The sequence below is a fragment of the Eurosta solidaginis genome, chromosome 4 (assembly GCF_040869045.1).
Source record: "Eurosta solidaginis isolate ZX-2024a chromosome 4, ASM4086904v1, whole genome shotgun sequence".
Classification (NCBI taxonomy): domain Eukaryota; kingdom Metazoa; phylum Arthropoda; class Insecta; order Diptera; family Tephritidae; genus Eurosta; species Eurosta solidaginis.
The window spans coordinates 169,460,026-169,482,568 of NC_090322.1; the positions used below are offsets into that span (position 1 = coordinate 169,460,026).

The window sequence follows — 22,543 nt, forward strand, 5'->3', positions numbered from 1 at the left end:
AAAGCATTAAAAACCATTGCAAAAAAAAATATAAAAATTTGGAAAAAATACAAAAAAAATACAAAATTTACAAAAACCCTTCAAAAAAAAAATTTTAAAAAACATTGAAAAATCTACAAAAAATACAAGTTTAAAAATTCTACAAAAATATATAATCAAAAAATAGCACAAAAAGTTCAAAATCAAAAAAAATTACAAAAAAAGTACAAAAGATTAAAAACCATTACAAAAAAATTACATTTTCAACAAAAAATCTACAATAAAATTATTAAAACGTTGAGTCTACCAAAAAAACATTTTCAAAAATCAGCACAAATACGGCAGTGGTGGTGGTTGCATGGCAGTGGCTAGTGGAAACAATTTTTTTGTTGAATAAGGACATTTGGAAGAAATAATATAATTGGAAAAAAATAGCAAAAACAAAAAAACTGAAATAAATACTTTTGAAAACTGTACCAAAATTTTTGTAAAACGGCACTAGCCACGCCACTTATAACGGCTCGGGAAAAAACCACAGATAGCGGCAAATCCATAGCAACAAAAAGTGAATGCACAAACCAGAAGCAGCAGCAGAACAGTAAGCGCAGCGGCAGACCAGCAGCAGCAAAACAGCAAGCGGTAGGAGGTGCAGCGGCAGTGGTATGCGAAACATTTTTCATTATATATGTACATTTTATAGGTTACACTTTTCAATTTTCATCATTATATAAACTAAATTACAAATTTTGATTGAAGAAATAAACATAAACTAAATTACTATATTATATAAAAAAAAAACAAAAAAAAAAAAACGCATTTTTATATTATATCAATTTTTCCAACTTTCTAAAAATTTTTTCAAAAAAATTACTTACCATACTAATTACAAAATTTGTTTCATTACATTCAAAGTAAATTAAACTAAATTATTTCCTACAAAAAAAAAAAAAAAACAATAATTTGTCACATACATATAGGTATATGCGTAAGCTTACAGGTAGGCACTGTGGGACAGGGTCGGACAAAAACGGAAAATTTTAAAGCTTTATTTGGTCTTTTCAAAATTTGCCATAATTAATAATTAATCATAAAAATTTTTGGTTTTAGTCCCACTCTGCCCTACAGTGAGCTCCATCAAAAAAGGAAAAATTTTTTTGCTTTTCTTAAGTGCGTCCGTGAAAAAATATGACATAAATTTTTTTTAAATCCCGGTGCGTCCGAGGACATTTATATTACAATTTGGAAAGATGCGGTGCGCCCGTATCTATAAAAATAAAAGCAATACAATTTTGATAAAAGCGGTGCGTCCGTTTAAAGCCTGTACAAAAATATTTGCCATTCTATAATCTTTGCATTTAAATTCAAATAAAATTATGATTTTGCCATACATTTGAGATTCAAAATTTTTTTCCACATTCTGTACAATTAAAAATTCTTACATTTCAATAAATATACTCGTAAACCATATTCAACATCTTTTAAATTGCATGTGAATTCCAATTCCCACTTCCCGTTTTGCATGAAAAATTTTCAGCTAATTCCAATCATTGGATTTGGATTTGCGGACAACAAAAGCGTAAAGTAAATATTTTGGAATCTTTCTTTTCATTAACTAATCACTAACTTTAGTATTTCAGTAACTAAAGTTTTTTGCAATAAGTATTCGCTAACCAATCGTATAATTAATTATAACTAAAATCTAAAAGCTTTCAAAAATACATACTTTCACAAATTTCTTTTAAAATATTTTCATAAATTTCCTTTAAGAATACTTTCATAATTTTCTTTTGAGCTCAACTCAACTCGTTCAAATTTAATTTCCTTTGAATTCAATTTCTATTCAATCTTCATAAATAATTTCCACATATCTTGCTCCAATAAAATTTAAATATTTCGTCTGTTCATTTTAACACGTATGGACCTAAGAAACGGGAAGGTAGTTTCTAAAAATTCACATCCAGGTTCAAGTTCCAAAAAATCAGAGCAAGATATAGATTTCAAAAAGGCAGAACAAGATTTAGATTCCAATAATTCAGATTCTGATTCAGCTTCAAGTGCATCGTAAACTGATACTTTAACAAGTGAACATTATAAATTATCCCTGAGTGCAGACCTTTTAGGATTTGCTGATCAACCTGTACTTCCAAATTCTAGTTTTTTTATTCTAACTCCAACTCTTAACGTTACAACCATGGCCACAATCGAGGAGAAAAAATCGTTTATTAGTACTTGGGCCTCGATTATGCGAGAAAACTACAGTGGAGACCTGTTAGCACTTGGCTCATTTATAAATAAAGTTGAATTAATGGAAGTATTCTCTAACGAAAATTTAACCCCTACTTTTATTGCATTTTTAAAATCCAAGCTCGAAGGCAAAGCGCGCGAAGCCCTACCAACGCATATAGAATCAGTCAGCCAAATTAAAGAAGCGCTATGTAGTAAAATTAGGCCAGACAACTCGAAAGTTGTCGCGGGAAAAATTGTAGCCTTAAGAGTAACAAATAACAATTTTTCAGAATTTTCAAAGCAGGTAGAAGAGCTTTCTGACTCCTTAGAGAGATGTTTAATCATTGAAGGTATGACACAGGCAAAAGCCCATGAGATGGCGGTTTAACAAACCATTAGCGTTTGTAGATTAAATAGTAGGTCAGATATGGTGAAATCAATCCTTGCGTCAACAACCTTCAAATATTCAAAGGACGTTGTAGCGAAAATGATTATAGAGCGGAAACAGGAAGTTGAAGAGCGGCAGGTGTTAGCGTTTCGTTCACGTCCGATAAGATATAATAATTTCCGTGGAAATTCCAGAGGTAACAGTAATTTCAAATATAACAACAATAGTAACTTTCGATTTAACGGTAATACAAATAGACAACAAAATAATACAAATTTCCGAAATAACAATTATAACAGAGGCAATAATCGCAATTACAATAGAGGCAATAGCAATTCCAACATTAGAAATTCAGCCAATGTTCGTTCTTTAAATGCCGAAGCCCCTCAGGCGCGAACACTGAGGGAGCAGGAGCAATTCGACTAAATACTTCTCAGTCAATATATTGTCTAAATTTAAAATTTTTCGATTTCGTCGAAGTCGCTTGTAGCGATTCTCATAAAATATGTTCTTTTCTAGTAGATTCACAGGCAGACATTTCACTAATAAAAATTTCCAGTTTGGCAAACGATGTAGAAGTAGACGATAGTAACGTAATAAATATAACAGGCGTATCAACAGACACGGTAACAACACTAGGAACAGTTAATACAAGTATAATTGCATCGAATACATTTTTTCCTCTGACTCTTCACGTTGTCAATGACAACTTTAATATTCCTTCGGACGGTATAATAGGGAAAGACTTTCTAAAAACGAACAAATGCATAATCAATTATGCTAATGATAAAATTACATTCGGACAAGGGACAGAAAAGGTAAATATTTAAATTTTGCATAGCACTTCAACAAATACTCTTGTAATTCCACCAAGATGCGAAGTTTTTCATGTTTTTAGTTTGAAAAATACGACAAGTCCAGTTTTTGTTGATTCCCAGAAACTTTGTAACGGTGTTTTCACAGCAAAATGTATCGTTGATACAAAAAACCCAATAATAAAAGTTATCAACACCACCGATGAGGTTAAGTACGTAAAAGATTTCAATATTCAAACTGAAGACATTAAAAACTTCAATGTCTATCGCATAAATGATACACCTATCGATTCAAAACGCATAGAAGAGCTTAAATCAATTTTGGCAAAACAAATGCCTTCTTACGCCAAAAGGAAATTACTTGATTTATGTTTGAAATATTCTGATATTTTTGCATTAAAAACCGACTTAATGACGCTTAATAATTTCTACGAACAAAAACTTAGATTAACTGGCAAAACTCCTGTCTATATTAAAAATTACCGTTTGCCATACACACAACGCGAAGAAATAAATAAACAAGTCGAAAACCTATTACAGAATGATTTAATCGAACCTAGTTTTTCAAATTATAACAGTCCTTTAATTTTGGTACCGGAAAAAGATCCAACAGGCAAAAAGTCGTATCGTATGTGCGTAGATTTCAGAGCAGTAAATATAAAGCGGCCACCGTGGTGTGATGGTAGCGTGCTCCGCCTACCACACCGAATGCTCTGGGTTCACACCCCGGGCAAAGCAACATCAACATTTTAGAAATAAGGTTTTTCAATTATACGACAATTTTTCTAAGCGGGGTCGCCGCTCGGCAGTGTTTGGCAAGCATTCCGAGTGTATTTCTGCCATGAAAAGCTCTCAGTGAAAACTCATCTGCCTCGCAGATGCCGTTCGGAGTCGGCATAAAACAAGTAGGTCCCGTCCCGCCAATTTGTAGTAAAAATTGAAAAGGAGCACGACGCAAATTGGAAGAGAAGCTCGGCCTAAAATCTCTTCGGAGGTTATCGCGCCTTACCTTTATTTATTTAAATAAAAAGCTTATAGCCGACAAATTTCCACTAGCACGCGTTGATGACATACTCGATAATCTTGGCAGAGCCAAATACTTTTCTACTTAAGATCTTTTCTCTGGTTTTCACCAAATACCCCTTCACCCTAAATCTAGAGACCTAACTTCTTTCAGTACAGATCGAGGAGCTTTTCGTTGGAAAGTTTTACCTTTCGGGTTGAATATAGCACCAAACTCTTTTTCTCGTATGATGTCAATAGCATTTTCAGGCATTTCGCCAAATCAGGCTTTTATGTATATTGACGACGTTATCGTCATTGGTTGTAGTGGGACACACCACCTTAAAAATTTAGAAAAAGTTTTCGAAACCTGTAGAAAGTTTAATTTAAAGCTGAATCCAAGCAAGTGCAATTTCCTTCGTTCCGAGGTAACTTCTCTAGGCCATAAATGCACGTCAAATGGTTTGCTGCCAGATGATTCGAAAATAGACGCTATTAAAAGGTATACTAAGCCAAAAGACAAAGATGCGGTTAGGCGATTTGTCGCGTTTGCAAATTACTACAGGCGATTTATACCGAATTTTACAACAACAACAAGTATTTCTGCTACACAGCTAAAAAATATATGAAAAACTGGCTAAAAGTATGCTACAACTGTTGCTTTAGTCCGCAGCAATGACGGGCGTAGAAAAAATTCGAGAGTATTGGCTTATTATTTGGATCGGAAATTTTGTCGGCCTGTGTTATCAGCGTAATTCGTTCTGACCAATTTTTATATTTTGCCAGTAATGGTGCTAGGTTACTTCAATTCTTAAAATTAAAATCTGTTTGTTGCTCATTTAAAATGAATACAACTCTTTTTAGGTAATGCGTCTGGTAAATGAGAACGGTGGAACATACCATTGCGCATTTCGCTCTGCGCTGGTCGATATAGTCATAACTGAACGAAGCAACACAAATTCTGATAAATATAAGGCGGCTGTGCGTTATAAAAAAGAGATTTTATGTCCTGAATGGATATTTGATAGCGCAGAAAAAGGGTTTGCACTACCAACAAAGGGTTATCAAGTGAAGTCCTTGAAAGTATCAACTCCCATCAAAGGTGATCGCAGTATCGCTAATTTTACTCAACTCTCGGATACATCACGTATAAGTGTGATGAGTGCTGTGGGTCGCAGTGGACGTAGTGATATTACCACAGTTAATGATACAATACCAAACGGTCTCAATGAAACAGCTGCACTGCCACAACAAAGCGATGGAACGTTTGTAGCACCTATTCCTCGTGCATCCACCTCGAAAGACTTGCAAAAGGAGGTGCATCGCAAGCAGGGCTCTACAGAGCACTACCGTTTAGCTTACGAAGAGATTTGCCCAAAGCAAGCAAAAAAAGCTGGTAATTTTTTGGATGGTTGTTGCATTTATTTAAGCGGCTTCCGTTTAGAAGAAAGAGAGAAGTTAAATAGAATTCTTAATGTTGGTGGAGCGACACGTTACGATGTAGTAAATGAAAAAGTAACGCATATTATAGTAGGAAGACTGGATGATGCAGAACTGCGATCATGGAAGCGGGATGGTTTTTTAACCAGTAAGTATTAACACAGTTTATATATACATTTAATAAACACTCATTGTTATTTTCCCATTTTAAGCTGTAAATATTGTAAGGCTCGATTGGTTACTTCAAAGTATTAAATTGAAGCAACCGGCCAGCGAAGTTGTCCATCGGATGTCCTTACCTACTACACGTGAACCTGAAGTACCCTCTCCCTCAAGTAAAAAAACGCTGCGCTCGATGAATCACAGCTTCAAACATCCAGATAAATCGAAAAAGAAACTCTTCGAAACTGATGAAAATAGTGCCGAATCAGCGGCAGCAGCTCCAGCAACTCCTACCGACTCACCATTTGAAGAAGAAGAACAACATCTCATAGCGCAATACTCTCAAGAAAATGAACCTGCAGCTGTAGTCCCCAATCCATCTCCCAAAATCGTATCAAATGAAAATTTAAATGACCAATCCCACACTCCCATGGCCTCATCAACTTTAAAACCAGTAGGTCATAAGAATCCTTTGCCTCCTCTTCCGGCTCCTCTGGCCAACACAACAACAGCCACAGAAAATGAGAATTTGTCTAAAATGACCACTGAAATTGACTTTGAAAATCTGGACTTCTTTAAAGGCATGAATCTCTATATCGATCGTGAACATTTCCCCGAAGAATTCTATTCACAAATGTTAATCGAATGTGAAGCAGCGCATGGCAAGTTAGTGCCCTCTACATGCACAGATCTAGTTGATTATGCAATTGTATCATTTGAGCGTACATTGAATGTACGTGATCTGCCCATAAAGGCACGTTACATTGTAACGGACTTGTATGTTGTAAGTTGAGAATGACGTTATTTTATTTCATTGCGACTGTGCTTGTGCGATAATTTTATATTTTATATTATGTATTAATCATATTATAAGTAAGGTTTGTTTAAAGAAATCTGTTTCTTCTCTTATTAATTTAATCTCATTGACAAAAAGATTATAACAGTATGATCTATGATCTTTTGTCTTATCTTTTACTTTTTTCATTATCAAATTATTTTCATTTTTAGGAAAATTGTATGAAACAGAATAGCCTGGTGCCTATAGAATATTTTCATCGTCACATACCGCATACGGCTAACGCTCAACCCCTCGCCGGGATGACTATTGTCATTTCTATTTATACAGCTTTGGAATATGATTTTATTGATTCAGTTGCCCAGCTATTGGGTGCCAGTGTCAATCGAGTACTAGCCAAAAAAGAACGCCCTTTACTGATCTGTCCACGTGGAGAAGGTTCAAAATATGAGGGAGCTATTAAATGGGGTTACCCAATAGTGACGTCTGCATGGTTAGTACAATGCGCTGTTGAAGGAAAAAAGTTACCATATCAACAATACTTAGTGGGAAATAGTCCAGTAGATTTTCCTGTATCTCCAACTTTGCGTGAAATAAATTTGCCGAATCCAACTGTGCGTACACCTGCTACAACTGCTGCCATGGAGACACAGGAAAGTGCAGAAAATGATGTAAGAGAACTGGTGATTAACATACAATGGCATATATACTAGACTGGGTCGATATCGGGCCATTGATTTTTCGATAGGATTTGGACTCAGGAAAAAAAGTTCCACTACGTATACCCAAAAAAATAATTTTCGAACCTGCAAAAAAAAATGACGAAAGGGTAAATTTTTCGACCAAAACACTTCCCAAAACTCAAAAAATATTTTTTTCAAAAAACTGTTGTAAAAACGTTGGCGGTAACAGTTTTTTGAAAAAAATATTTTTTGAGTTTTGGGAGGTGTTTTGGTCGAAAAATTTACCCTTTCGTCATTTTTTTTTGCAGGTTCGAAAATTATTTTTTTGGGTATACGTAGTGGAACTTTTTTTCCTGAGCCCAAATGCTATCGAAAAGTCGATGGCGCGATATCGGTTAACTTTCGTCCATACAAATCGACCCAGTTTAATATATACATATTTAAATTTTTTTGATTTATGTCTCATTTTATATTTGCACTCAGGGAGTACCCTCTGCTACTGATTTTACACCACTTCGTAATAAACGTGTTACTGAATTGGCAGGGTCCTTTCCACGTAACTCGCGCCCATCTATATCCACTGCGCCAACAAGTAATTCTCCAAATACACCTGATTCGCCGCACACGCCCACAAACGCTTACGGCCGATCGTCGTGTAACTTTGAATATTTAGAGGGTGTGGTAGCAGAGTTGGATAACGAGGATGCACGCATTTGTCTACGTGAACTTATCGAAGAGATGCGTAATAATCAGACACCTGAATTGGAACGTATACGACGTCAAGCATGCACGCCCATCAATCGCAAGTTACCCACACCAAAAGGTATACCGGATTTTTGCACAACACCGGAATTTCAAAAACGAATGGCTGATGCACTTGAACGACGTTGGCGTTTGCCAACAAAAAAGTTAAAAATGGATACACCTATCGATGAGCTGCGTCGTCGTGTACTACGCTCAACTTGTGAAGCTTTAGGTATACCATACCACGAAACAGCGGAAGAAACGCCTACGACTAGCGCAAACGCAGCAAAAAAAGCCCTAGCGGCCACAGCGGAGATGTCCGCATTGGCGGGGCTCAGTTCTCAGACACCATTAAATGCCACACGTTGTAGTAAGTCTCCAAACGATAGTTCAAATATAACACGCACACAACAAACAAATATGGTGCCACGTGTAATTTTCCCTACAAATCTTAATAATACTGTAAATACAAGTGATCGACGCGCCGCTACACGTGTTTCGGATGCTGATGCCTTTGTACCTAGTACTCAAACGCCTACGAGAGGAGGAAGTTTAGGTAGTGAAGTTTCTCGTATGGTGCAGCGAGCAAGTTTTGGTAAGACAACATTAGATTTTGATAAAATCAGTTTTGAAAATACTGAAGCGAATACAGTAACAAATGGTACAACGCACAAAGATAACATCCAAAATTTAAGTGGCGCGCGCTCCTCGTCTACACTAGCCACATCTTCACCAGAACTGCAAAAGATTACTGAATATCTTAAAAATTGTGAATCGCGCAGGCAGAGCCTGAAGAAATCGCGACGCACGACAGGAGTGACCAATGCTACTGGGACTATTTCTGATAATGCAAGTACTTTGGCCGATGATATGGACATTGACGTGCCCACACATGGTGCAACCGAAACGGAAACTCAAAATTATGTACAACCATTTGAATCGGAACAGTTTGGTGTGGGTACCGAAAACATGGTTGGCTGGCGAGATCCTGTAGAGTTTGACAAGGAAAGGCGCTCGAAGGCATCACCCAGCATGCAATATAAAGGTGTACCACGTTTTAGCATATCATGCGTCGACGAAGAGACGCGCAATGACGTCATAAACAAGATACACAAACTTGGCGGTACGGTAAGTCTCAAAACACATTTTTTTACAATAGCTCCTTATTAAATATATCTATGGATCACATTCCAGGTGTCCGAAAATCTGGTAAATTTCGATCCAGAATGTACACATTTTATTTGCGAACGTCCAAACCGTGGTGAGAAAATGCTTGGATGCGTTTCATCAGGCAAATGGGTATTAAGTCTTAAATACATCGAAGAGTGTTATGCAAAAGATGTTTTTGTTGATGAAGAACTTTACGAATGGGGAAACAGCAAAGCGCTAAATTTACCACAGCTAACACCGGACGAACAACTTTTGGCTCAAGCAGTACATCGCTGGCGTAAGAAGCTTCATGAGAGCTCACCGATTGATGGTAACAAGATTGGTGCTTTTAGCGGATTTCGTGTTATACTTCATATTGCTGAGCGCAATTCGGAAGCAGTAAAGAATGTTTTACGTGCTGGGCTTGGTGAAGTATTAGCGGTGCAATCACCCTTTAATGCATGTAGTGAGGTAAAAAACGCTACACACTGTTTTGTGGATATGAAAAAGGCGCCCCTAAATCGCGTCGATTATGACTATTTGCGATCGCTTGGTATACAGATTTACTCACAAATGTACATTAATTCTTATTTAATGTACGGCGATGATGTCGATGCAGCTAAATATGAAATTAAAATTCAATAGGCTGAATTGAGATGATAAGGTGTGGTTTATGATACACGATGCTCCGTTAGCAGTGAGTTCGTTGTAGTTTTTTTTATAAACGTTATATCGTGTTAATATTACTTTGGAAATTCAATAAATGATGAATTACTTAACTATCCAAAAGTATGTGGGATGTTTTATTATAAATTTTTTTTATATACAATGTTGGAATGGTGCTAATTTTTGTGGATACATTACAGATTTGGCAACAAATTTACAGAAATTCAGAAGTGGAATATTTGAGGTGAATGACGATTCGCAGAGGACCACGGTAACAACAACAACAACACTTGCAGACATTTAGAAAATACACCCAAATCCAATCTAAAAATTGAAGGATCATGTGTAAGAAATCCAGACCTAAAAATGTTCGAGTTTTGAAGAAAACCACGTTCTACTTTGTCACTTTTCAAATAAATAAACTACTCGCAATTAATGCTCTGATTGTTGTTAATAGGATTATATTCATAGTATATGTAAAATGCTTAGCCATAAGTATTTCATTCACTCTTATTGTTTCATGTTTCTCACACTTCGTTTTTTTACCACTTCATTATTTACATATAAAAACTATACAGGAGAACACACTGAATTCAGTGGCTAAAAACCTACGCGAGTGTGGTAGTCTTGGTAATTGCAGCGCAAGGTAAAAAGAATTTAAAACAGCTTCGAAATACAATAGAGATAAATTGTATAAGGAAAATGTATACATTGTTGATTTAAGCGCATATATATATATTCAGTTTTAAAGAGCGACAGAGGCCGTTTTGTAGTCGGTATGCTGATATGGCGCTCTAAAGAAACACGTTTTCTTCATAAGAAAACATTTCCAAATTATTATAGAAGTGGAGCTTTTCAGCCACTGGCTTCTTCGTGTTACCCGTTTATGTTAATGGATTAATTTTTATGTAGCTATATAAGTATCGAACTACATAGCAAGCGCTCACTATCCACTATCTGAACTTTTTTTCGAAACTATGTTAGTCTTGCCGACATCCACCACTATTTCAAAGTGTGAAAACATTTTAGGCATAGGGGTAACAAATCTAGTCCTTTAGTTTTTAGAAAAAAGTATTTCAATTGGTAAAAGAATGTATATTTGCAGAAAAAACAAATTCAACTATTTTAAAAGAATAAATTATCTGTAAGGCAAGATCACCCCGAAGAGATTTTAGGCCGAGCTTCTCTTCCAATTTGCGACGTGCTCTTTTTAAATTTTCCTACAAATTGCCGGGACGGGACCTACTTGTTTTATGCCGACTCTGAACGGCATCTGAAAAGCAGACGAGTTTTCACTGAGGGGCTTTCCATGGCCACGGCGACCACGCTTAGAAAAAATTTCCTCTAATTGAAAAACTTTTTTTAAATTTTGATGTTGCTTTGCCCGTGGCGTGAACCCAGGATAGACGGTGTGGTAGGCGGAGCACGCTACCATCACACCACGGCAGCCGCCATTTTAGCATAACCCTAATTGAAAGAGTTATAGAAAATATCTCCAAGATTTGCAAAGAAATTTAAGAAAAACATTGGATTTTCGCGTATGAATCTGACTTCGCGCATCGAAATTCCTCGGAAAATTTTAAATGATATTGCGAATATACGTGGCCGTATTGTTGTATTGATTTGACTGAAGAATCTTTTCTCACGTGTTTAGAAAAGTTTTACCTTATTTAGATGGTCAGCAGGGAATAATTTTGTGGTATGAATGCCAGGACTGACACAGTTCAAAGTTACCTAATTCTGATGAAAATTTCAGATAGTGTATAGAATACAAGCAGTTGATATATGTATTCTATAGGACGTTTTTTACCGCTTAAACTTAATAAGAGACAAGCGCAGAACACTATCCGCTCTTATCTCTCCAAAAAAAATTTAGGGCAAACACATATGCGCAACATAAAAAAGAAACCGCAATTATTAGTTTAATATGTTTCGTAATATGCTTAATAATTATCGCAAAATATTATTATTTGTTATATGTATATATGTATAAATGTATGCGTATATGCAATGTATAAGCTTTATTTCAATATTTCATTTGCATAACAACAAAAATATCATTTTTGAAACAATACTATATTATCTTATGCTTAATCATAACAGTATATGAATATATGTATGTGAATGTATCCAGTCACATAAACAAAAAAAAAAAAAAACAACAAAGAAACCACTAAAAAACTTGAATGTATACCTTAAAATGATGTGCATACCAAATTTAGATTTTTTTCATAATTCATAGTTAATTTAATCAAACAGTTACCAGTGGTATTTAACACAAACTACACTTATACGAGTATATGCAATTGAAACGAAGTCACGCAAGATATTAAATTTGTATAGGATATTTCGCTTTTCTTTACATGTGAATAATATATAAAAAACAAAAAATTACATTTATTGTTTTCTGTATTATATGTTTTTCATAATTTCAATCAGTCAACTTCCCACACTTTTAATAACAAAATAATGTAAACTAATTATCGAAATACGTAAATAATGAGCAGAGTAATAGAAGAGAGTTAATAATACAAAAACTAAACTTTAACAATTTAATTTAACAGAAACCTTATCAAGACCTACATGTGTTCCTTATTGTTGCTAGGAAGTATTTTCAGTTAATCCAAGTAGTCCATTGTCTTGATAAATTTCACTACCGAGCCGAAAAGCGTCCAATGGAATTGCTCTTCGCCTTCTAACTTATCACCAATAAAGCAAGTAATATATTCAACAGTTGATAGCAAAAATGGTGGATTTGTCTGTAAAAGAAAGATAGATTTTATAACGCCAGCATTATTACTTATTGTTGGTTTCCCACCATTATAACAACATAGATTAGAACGGGCAAAATATCATCAGCAGCAGGCACACGACCACTTGACATATGCAGAAGACTCATTATACTTGAAATACACCTATAAATAAAAAATTTAATTAAATCTGAATACAAAATTAATTATGCATCTGTGCGATATTCGTTGGTAGCTGAGATGGAGCCATTTTGCATTATTGAATAGTGGAATTATTTATTAACATTTTAGTGATTCGAACGTTAGTAGAACGTTGCAAATAAGAGGATTTGCCCTAAATTCGTTACAATTCGTGTCAGAAGAAGAATTGTTGAATAAATTCCAGAGTTGCAGAGCACAACAAGGGCATGGCGAAGTTAAGTGAATTAAGGAACTGAAAAAGGAGTTGGAAGCCCGTGGATTGAATACAACCGGCAATAAGATCGAACTTCAAGCACGGCTACGAGACGCTATGGAGTCGGAAGGAATTAATGTGGACGATGATGTCTTTCATCCTGATGGGGACGAGACAACAACAAAGATTGAAGAGAAAAACGAAACATCGCAGGCAGTTACCAGCACAGACTTGAATGTGATATTGGCTGCAATATCTGCACAAACGTCGACAGTAACATCGAAGATTGAAGCACAAGAAACGCGTATTTTAGAAATGTCGACAGAGATTACATCCAAGATGGAAACTCTACTGGAAGAACAGAAGACATATATGACATCCAAGATGGAAACTCAACTGGAAGAACAGAAGACATATATGGCATCCCAACTGGAATCGCAGGAGGCACGTATATCCGAAATGTCGGCACAAATTTCGGCGCAGATATCATCTCAGATCTCTACACAACTTGAACAGCAGGAAGTCCGTATATCATATAAGCTGGAAGCGCGCATGGAAGAGAAACTAACCCAATTTCATGAAGGTTTCAGTGGCCGACAGGACAAAATCGAGGCTGAGGTAGATGCATTAAAAGGTCGTATACAGGAGCTGCAACTAAATCGCCCAGTGGTTTCAGCAAGCAATACGAAGGTAAAAACTCCCATCTTTTGACGGCTCTGTTCCTTTCCAGGTGTTTAAGATTCAGTTTGAGAAGACGGCATCAGTGAACAACTGTTGTGTTGAAGATAAAGTTGCTGCACTATTCGTGGCATTGAAAGGATCTACTGCTGAAATCCTACAGACTGTTCCCGAGGGATAGCGGAACAACTACGAAACATTGATGAGCGCTCTAGAGAGACGATACGGAAGCGGACACAGGAAGCAGATATACCAAATAGTTGCAAAACCGCTACCAAAAAGCTAGTGAGACTTTGCAGGAGTTTGCGTCAGATGTCGAAAGGTTTGCACATTTGGCGAATGCCGATGCACCCGTTGAATACACCGAAAGGTTAAAAATCCAGAGCTTCATAAATGGCATACGAGATGTGGAAACGAAATTACATATGCGAATCCAAAACTAACATATGCTGAAACGGTATCGCAGGCACTGACTCAGGAAACAGCCTCACTTCTGAGTAAGCCAGCGTACAAAGCTCATCGCGTGGAGGGGGAAAGGCCAGACTGGGTAGACACAATTTTGGAAGCACTGAAGGGGTCACAACAGAAAAACTCTGGAGTTATGAAATGTTTCAAGTGCGGCAACCCAGGCCACATTGCAGCACCGGTCTTAATCATGTCCCAATCATCAATCCAACAATGTGGGTGGACGGAAACGCAGAGCTGAAGGAGATGAGCAAATCTCCAAGTCCACTCAATCGTTAAACTAAAGCGAGTCAGCCGCAAGGGGCGACAGCTGGCTCCCTCAATTGAATACCCCATAATCTCTATCTCGCAAATTGGAAGAAGGTCAAACAATCTTACTGTCGGAGGACATGTGGATGGAAAGGAACGTTTACTGACTGTAGATACGGGTGCATCTCATTCCATCGTTCGAGCGGATTTAGTTAACAAGAAGATAAGACCATTGCATGGAGCAAGATTGCGTCCCGTGGCTGTACACTACGGTTCTAGGAGAAGTAGCATGTGAAGTCGCAATTGGGAACATCACGGTAGTACACAATTTTATAGTAGCAGAGATTGTTGATGAAATCATAATTGGAGTGGACTTCTTAATCGACCAAGGCATCAAGATCGACATGCAAAGCAAGACGATGCGATATAAGAACATGGATGTACCACTTAATTTCGGCTACGAGAAAGGCTACAGCAGTAAACGAGTGCTGGTGGAAGAGAGTCAGCAAATACCAACAAAATCAGAAGCAGTCATCTGGGCAAAGGTTGATGGAGATTGTGGGACAAACAAATGGTGGGTTGTCGAAGCAGCAAACAAATCAGCACCGAACATACTTGTAGGAAAAACCCTGGCTATGACAAAACAAAATGGACGTATTCCGGTAAGAGTACTCAATGAGTTCAAGTCACCACTCAAACTGACCAAAGGAGCTATATTGGGAAGATGCCAAGAGGCTGAAGTAGTTATTAACTGTGAACAGCTCCAGGAACACGTTTCGACTAGTAATACTGATCTTTCAAATGATGGCATGGACGGAGGGGCTAGAGGAAGGCTATCAGAGTAATGCAAAACAACTGCTCCTAAAGTACGCGAACATATTTGACCAAGATGGCTCCAAACCAGGCCGCACCAACGTTGTGAAACATCAAATTGACACTGGAGATGCGAGGCCGATCCGTCAAGCTCCACGTAGTGTTCCACTGGCGAAGCGGGAAGTTGTGAGTCAAATCATACAAGAAATGAGCGACAGCGGCGTCATCGAACCATCAGCTAGTCCATGGAGCTCACCGGTAGTACTTGTAAAGAAGAAGGATGGAAAAATGAGGTTTTGCGTGGACTACCGGAAGTTGAATGACGTTACGAAAATTTTGCGAATTGTTACGAAAACATTGCCAAGAATTGACGACACTCTGGACTCGCTCTCTGGTACGAAATGGTTTTCCACACTGGACTTAAAAAGTGGCTACTGGCAAGTGGAGGTGAAGGAGGAAGGCAAAGAGAAAACAGCCTTCAGCGTAGGAGATGGTCTTTGGCAATTTACAGTGATGCCTTAACTTTGTAATGCACCAGCTACTTTTAAGAGACTCACGGATCAGGTATTAAAAGGACTACATTGAAAACACATTCTTAGTGTACCTGGACGATATCATCGTATTGGGCAAGAACTTTGATGAACATCTTAAAAACTTTGAGGAAGTTTTCCAGATAATAACTGGCGCTGGTCTTAAACTAAGTCCCAAAAAGTGTGCGCTGTTTAAAAAGGAAGTAAATTATTTGGGTCACAAGGTAACGCCTGAGGGCATCTGCACTGCGAACGAAAAGATAGAGGATGTAAAGGATTGGCCAAGACCACATAACATACATGAATTGCGAAGTTTTCTTGGGCTGTGCACATATTACCGCCGATTTGTACCAAACTTTTCCAGCGTAGCCCATAGCCTCCATGAGCTTACAAGAAAAAATAAAGCTTTTGAATGGAAGAAGGAGCAAGAAGTGGCTTTCCAAACATTGAAGGAGCGTTTGTGCACTGCCCCAATGTTAGCATATCCGATTCCAGGAGCAACATTTATTCTAGATACAGATGCGAGTGGATATGCTACAGGAGGCGTTTTATTATAACTGATCGATGGACAGGAGAAGGTAGTTCCATATTACAGCCGTTCAATTGGAAAACCAGAGAGGAATTACTGCGTTACGAGGAGAGAGCTGTTGACATTGGTAGAGTGCATTAAACATTTTCACAAATACCTCTACGGCCGGCGATTCCGCGTCAGGACAGATCACGCAGCGTTGAAATGGCTTCTGCAGTTCCGTAATCCGGAAGGGCAATTGGCACGGTGGATCGAGCGACTACAAAGCTATGACTTTTCCATTGAGCATCGAAAAGGTAGTACCCATGGAAATGCTGATGCAATATCACGAAGACCATGTAGTTTGGAATGCAAGCACTGTTCAAAAGCCGAGGCTAAAGAAGACATTATAGATGTCCGGCTAATGACTATGACATGTACGGATGAATGTGACAAGGAACAACTAAGGAAGTGTTAGCTAGAAGATACTGATCTGTCACATGTTATGCAAGGGCTCGAACGAAACGAAAGACCAAATAGAGAGGAGATGTCAGCAGAGAGTCCCATTGCGAAGTCATATTGGGCATAGTGGAACAGTTTATAATTGATATCCGGTTGCTTGCATCGAGTATGGGAGAGTGAGGATGGTCAATGCAATAAGAAACAGATAGTTGTTCCCAGAAAGAGGATTCCTGACGTGCTCAGCGAGCTGCATAATGGTCCAAGCGGAGGTCATCTTGGAATCAACGCTCGAGAAGATTAAACAGAGATTCTATTGGATTGGTTGCCGTCAGTCGGTCACTGAGTGGATTGCGAACTGCGAGGTTTGCAGCAGAGCGAAAGGGTCCAAAACCCGAAGTCATGGCCAGATGAAGCAATATAACTCAGGTGCGCCATTTGAAAGGATTGCTATGGATGCCGCAGGTCCATTTCCTACTATCAACTGCGGAAACAAATATGTACTGGTGGTTATGGATTATTTCAGCAAATGGCCAGAGGCATACCCAATCCCAAATCAAGAAGCGGAAACAGTAGCAGAAGTGTTTATAAACAATTGGCTTGCAAGGTATGGTGTACCAATAGAGTTACATTCTGACCAAGGCAGGAATTTCGAATCAGCTGTGTTCCAGGAAATGTGTAAATCATTGGGCATTCGAAAAACACGGACAACTGCATTGCATCCTCAGTCCGATGGTATGGTGGAACGATTCAATAGAACATTGGAGGAGCACTTAAGGAAAGTAGTGGACAAGTTCCATAAAGAGTGGGATACCCGCATACCATTATTCTTGGTGGCTTACCGATCGGCAGTGCATGAGACAACGGGCCAAACTCCCGCAAAGGTAATTTTTGGCAATGACCTTCGACTGCCAGCTGATTTAAAGTTTGGCGTAAATTCCGTTGCGGAGAGAAATGTCAAGAAATCCACTGGTATCTTGGAAGAAGAGCCGAGAGAGATACACGATCTTGTAAGGCAACGAGCAAAAGATTATGAGTGACAAGATGAAAGCCAGATACGATAAAGCAATTAATTCGGAAGGTTTTCAGGAAGGAGATTTGGTGCTGTTATGCAACCCACAACGAAAAAAAGGTTTGTCCCCGAAATTGCAGTGTAATTGGGAAGGCCCATACAAAGTTGTAAAACGGATCAACGATGTAGTGTACCACATACAAACCATTGGCAAACCACGAAGCAAAATGAAAGTGGTTCATTTGGAAAGGCTGGCGGCGTTTAGATCAGACTTAGGGGGAGGGCAGTGTGACGAACATTAGCAACACTAAGGGATACTATCATCTCTAAGCCGATACTGAGCAGTGACTTATATGCACATAACCAAATTAATCATTATGTCCATACAAGCAGTGGAGAGCAACGCAGAACCACATGCATATATCTGAGATACTCCCAAAAGTACCCAATAATTTTTGCAAGTATAACGCATATGAGAAGCTATAAACGTAGTTATAGCTGGTAATTTTATAGCTGATAACTAACTAGTAAATTCTAGAAATAGAAGCGCCTAGAAATATGTCACCGAGGAAACCAAACAGTATAAAAAGCAGCAACAGTTGAGGCACGACAATCAGTTTAACTTAAGCAAGCTATCTTTGGAGCAGTAGAAGTGTTATTGTGAAGTTGTTATTGTGAAGTACTTTAATAAAGGCCATTTTGCATTATTGAATAGTGGAGTTATTTATTCAACAGTTTAGTGATTCGAACGTTAGTAGAAGGTTGCAAATAAGATTTGCCCTAAATTCGTTACAATATGTATATCATTACAAGGCACTGGCGATAGCGACATGAAAAGTGTACTTCAAGCTACTAAGATCTTTAATCTGAGAAATTCAGGGCTCGAATCGTAACATACAATCACGGATCGGCAACTATAGGAAAGAAAATTACGTGATACGTCAAACGTATAAACGAAATGGGATTATAACATACGATAGCAAACGGAACGTAATTTATTTTCAATTCACAATAAATTCTACGATACACATTAGGTTGGATTGTATTTTTAGCTCACAATAGATTTTAAACTGTCAAATTGGTTGCCAAAATATAAAAAATAAGTAAATAACTGCGATGGATCAAATTTTGTTTTGTTTGGGCTCCAGTAATAGCGAAGGAGATGAAAGGATATTCCAAAGGCGGTTAAGAGAGTGCAGTAACCTTTTGTACTTATCGAACAAAGTGCAAGCATATCATTTATGTATTATACCTTTGTAACAAAAAAATATTGAAGTTTCTTAGAGAGATTGCGCTTAACTTAAGAAGCTTTTAGTTACTTTCTGGAGAAGTTAAATTTGAAGCAAGCCGATACAAAAGCGGGTGTCTTGCCATGAATTCCGGCAATATTTCCTTTTGGCTTGGATTAAGCTTGTTTGATTTCGACCTTTGTTTATAATAGCAGTTTTAAATTTGTTATTATATTTTACTTATTCAATTATAATTCTAACAATTTTCTTACATTTTCAATGAACTTTGTGTGTATACGATGGCCAGTTTGTGTTCGAATGAAAGTGGAACGGAACGTGTACGTTCAGTCACTCGTCACGTATGTTGCGATCCAAACTTACGATCGAAGTAGTACGTACACGTATGTCATAATCCGAAAATCATATTTTTACGTCATGAGTTATACGATCACGGATGTTACGATTTGGCCCCAGTATGGTTGGCAAGCACTCTGCGGCGGCTACATCAGCTTTAATGAAATTAAAATCTCACTTACCTTATAACACATTGCAATTTCTCACGTGGCGTTTTATACGCTGTTATATAAGAGAGCTGCTTTTGTGCAAAAGACCATGGTGCTTCGGAAAGATACATTTGTGGAATGCAAAGTGCGGGATGGGATGGGCTAATAACGCGTTGTAATTTGATAATATGTTCTGAAAGTACGCTACAAAAACATAAAATTATTAGAGATAGATAAAAGCAAGTAAACGTGTCTAAGTTCGGATGTAACCGAACATTATACACTCAGCATGAGCTTCAATTTTACATTTCATTTCAGATAAATTACTCTGCTAAATAACACGTGGCACCACCAGTTTAAAAGAAAAACGTCTCCCCATTTCCTCTTATAATAAAACTTTATAAGTGAAATATCATATAATCAAAACTGTTTTTTGCTAAGTTATAGCTTATTATTCTAGTCTACGACCCTTTTAAACTTCTTTTATATCTAAGTTGCCGTGGTCTTTAACCGATCCCGTCCATTTTTACTAGAAATATTCTCTGCCATAAGGAAAACATGTGTACACAGCTTCATTACGATATGTTAATTTTTCTTCGAGTTATGGCTCCCGAAACATAGAAAATTGCTTAGTCATAAAAGGGGCGGTGCCACACGCATTTTCAAAAATTTTAGTGTTCCAATTTAATGTTATAATTCAATTTAGAAAGTACAATTCTATTGATACAAAGCTCTTTTTTGCTAAGATATAGCTTATTATTTTCGTCTACGACCCTTTTAAAAATCTTTTATATAAAAGTGGGCGTGGTCTTTAACCGACCTCGTCCATTTTTTCTAGAAATATTTCCTGCTATAAGGAAAATATGTGTACCCAATTTTGTTACGATATGTAAATTTTTGTTCGAGTTATGGCTCCCGAAACATAGAAAATTAGTCATAAAAGGGGCGGTGCCACGCCCATTTTTTTTTTAATTTGAAGTTTTTCCTATTGTTATAAATCCACTTGGGAAATAAAATACCATTGATATAAAGCTCTTTTTGCCCACGACCCTCATAAAAATCATATATAAAAGTGGGCGTTGTCCTTAACCGATTTCGTTAATTTTTCTTCAAAGCATTCCTTATAGTAAAGGCAACGATAGGTTTAACGATTTTTGATTTATGATTAATAATATTTGTAAAATTGAGTTTATCACATGTGGGCGGTGCTACGCCCATTTTAAAAAAAATTTTCAATCAAATTTTTTTTCGATACTGATGATGTTGATATATGGAAGTCTATATCTATCTCGATTAGTTTATACCTGTACAACCAACCGTTATCCAATCAAAGTTAATATACTCTGTGTGCAAAGCACGCTGAGTATAAAAAGCATTCTCAAATTAACTTACGTATCACGTGATAAATCGGCATCTTCATTGGGGAACATGACTTGTTGATATAGACGCGTCAATAACATACGTTCAATAGAAAATCGCGCTTCTTGCACCTGCCATTCTGGCATACCATGTAATATGCCACCAGCTAATAACATTTCATCCATCAAACCATCAATAAATTCTTCAATCAATTCAATTTTATCATCCGAAACAGTGAGACGTGCAAATTCCTCTTGAAATTCTGCTAATTTAGCTTGACGCTTCTCAAAAAATAAACCCACACAAACGCATATTAAATAACGATTGCATGTAGCACTTTCGCTGCGTAAACGCGTTTCATATTGCTCAATATTTTCCATCATTAAAAGTAGATTTTGACGATAACGCATAAGATATTGTAAATAGTTTTGACGTTTTTGTATATCTTGTTGTAATTCTTCAAGCAATTGATTGTGTTGATTACGTTCTAGAGTTGAGATGCATCGTATCGCTTCAGAGACATACGAAATTTGTTGGAAATTTTGTAAATTTAATGCTTGAGCAAGCTGTATTTGTAGATATGTGAGCAATGGTGAGGCGTTAGTGAACTGTAGATATGGGGACAAAATGTTAGTTAGTCAAAACACATTGCAGTTAAAAGAGCAAAAACATATCCAGAAATGAATATTTGTTTTATTTACCGTAGTATGACGAAAATCGCCAGTATGTAAATCAGTCTTTGACAATACAGTACGTATCTTCCTTTTAATCACATTGAAAGCCAGGGTTTTATCATGCAAAATAGTTTTTGGTGATCTATAGAAGAATAAAAGGTACTATTATATTTGCATATATGTAGAGATAGACAAATCCTTTATTATACGACGGAGGCGACTGGCAATGAAGAAATAATCAGCATTGCAGAGCATGAAATGAAAGGAACATGGAAGCCCAAATGTCGACCACTTTGAACATCCACGCCGATGGCACTACGCTACCGACTGTCCTACACCCCAAAATCTTGGGTGTGACGTTTGATCAGCACTGCTGCAACAACATGAAATGAAACGGGCTGTGCTTTTGGGTAAATCTTAACAATCACATGACAGTGACAGCCAGGCCGCATTCAAGACAATTGAGTCCTTGGAAAAGCTAAATCAATTAAGAGCACACAACGTAGTACTCTTGGCCTGGGTTCCAGCCTGGCTAGAGAGGCAGCGACTGCACGATCCGTCGGTCCTGAGCCGCTTCCACCAGTCGGCTCTCAGGAAATTAGAGGGTATTTGTTATTACAAGAGAGGAAAAAGAGAATAAAGCACTGGCGCAATGCGCCAGGTTTGAGACAATAGAGTTTCTGTTAGGAGGTTATAGCTCAGTTCGCTATAGGGCTATTGCCTCTATCGGCCTCTCGAAAAATAACCTAAGATTTCTAACAGCTATTCTTACAGGACACTGTAGACTTAAGAGCCATATGAAGAAACTGGGCATACAATCGAATAACACATGCCGATTTTGTGATCGATCAGCGGATACCGCTAAACATA

At 37.4% G+C, this 22,543-nt stretch overlaps 2 protein-coding genes across 3 annotated transcripts in view; one reads left to right on the top strand and one right to left on the bottom strand.

The window, feature by feature from the left end:
• The window catches only part of mus101 (mutagen-sensitive 101), a 28,549-nt gene extending 18,373 nt beyond the window's left edge, over positions 1–10,176 (top strand). Inside the window, exons 2-6 of the mRNA XM_067783710.1 lie at positions 5,275–5,998; positions 6,063–6,796; positions 7,021–7,479; positions 7,975–9,363; positions 9,430–10,176. Coding sequence (XP_067639811.1) covers positions 5,275–5,998; positions 6,063–6,796; positions 7,021–7,479; positions 7,975–9,363; positions 9,430–10,029 — 3,906 coding nt within the window. The 3' untranslated portion in view covers positions 10,030–10,176. The remainder of the gene's footprint in view (positions 1–5,274; positions 5,999–6,062; positions 6,797–7,020; positions 7,480–7,974; positions 9,364–9,429) is intronic.
• A 287-nt stretch (positions 10,177–10,463) lies between these two features.
• Positions 10,464–22,543, bottom strand: part of Gapvd1 (GTPase activating protein and VPS9 domains 1) — a 61,551-nt gene continuing 49,471 nt past the window's right edge. For both annotated transcript variants that reach the window (XM_067783711.1, XM_067783712.1), the window contains exons 7-11: positions 21,701–21,815; positions 21,033–21,607; positions 19,674–19,844; positions 12,869–12,965; positions 10,464–12,809 (exon numbers count right to left, since the gene is read on the bottom strand). In XM_067783711.1, coding sequence (XP_067639812.1) covers positions 12,669–12,809; positions 12,869–12,965; positions 19,674–19,844; positions 21,033–21,607; positions 21,701–21,815 — 1,099 coding nt within the window. In that variant the 3' untranslated portion in view covers positions 10,464–12,668. The remainder of the gene's footprint in view (positions 12,810–12,868; positions 12,966–19,673; positions 19,845–21,032; positions 21,608–21,700; positions 21,816–22,543) is intronic.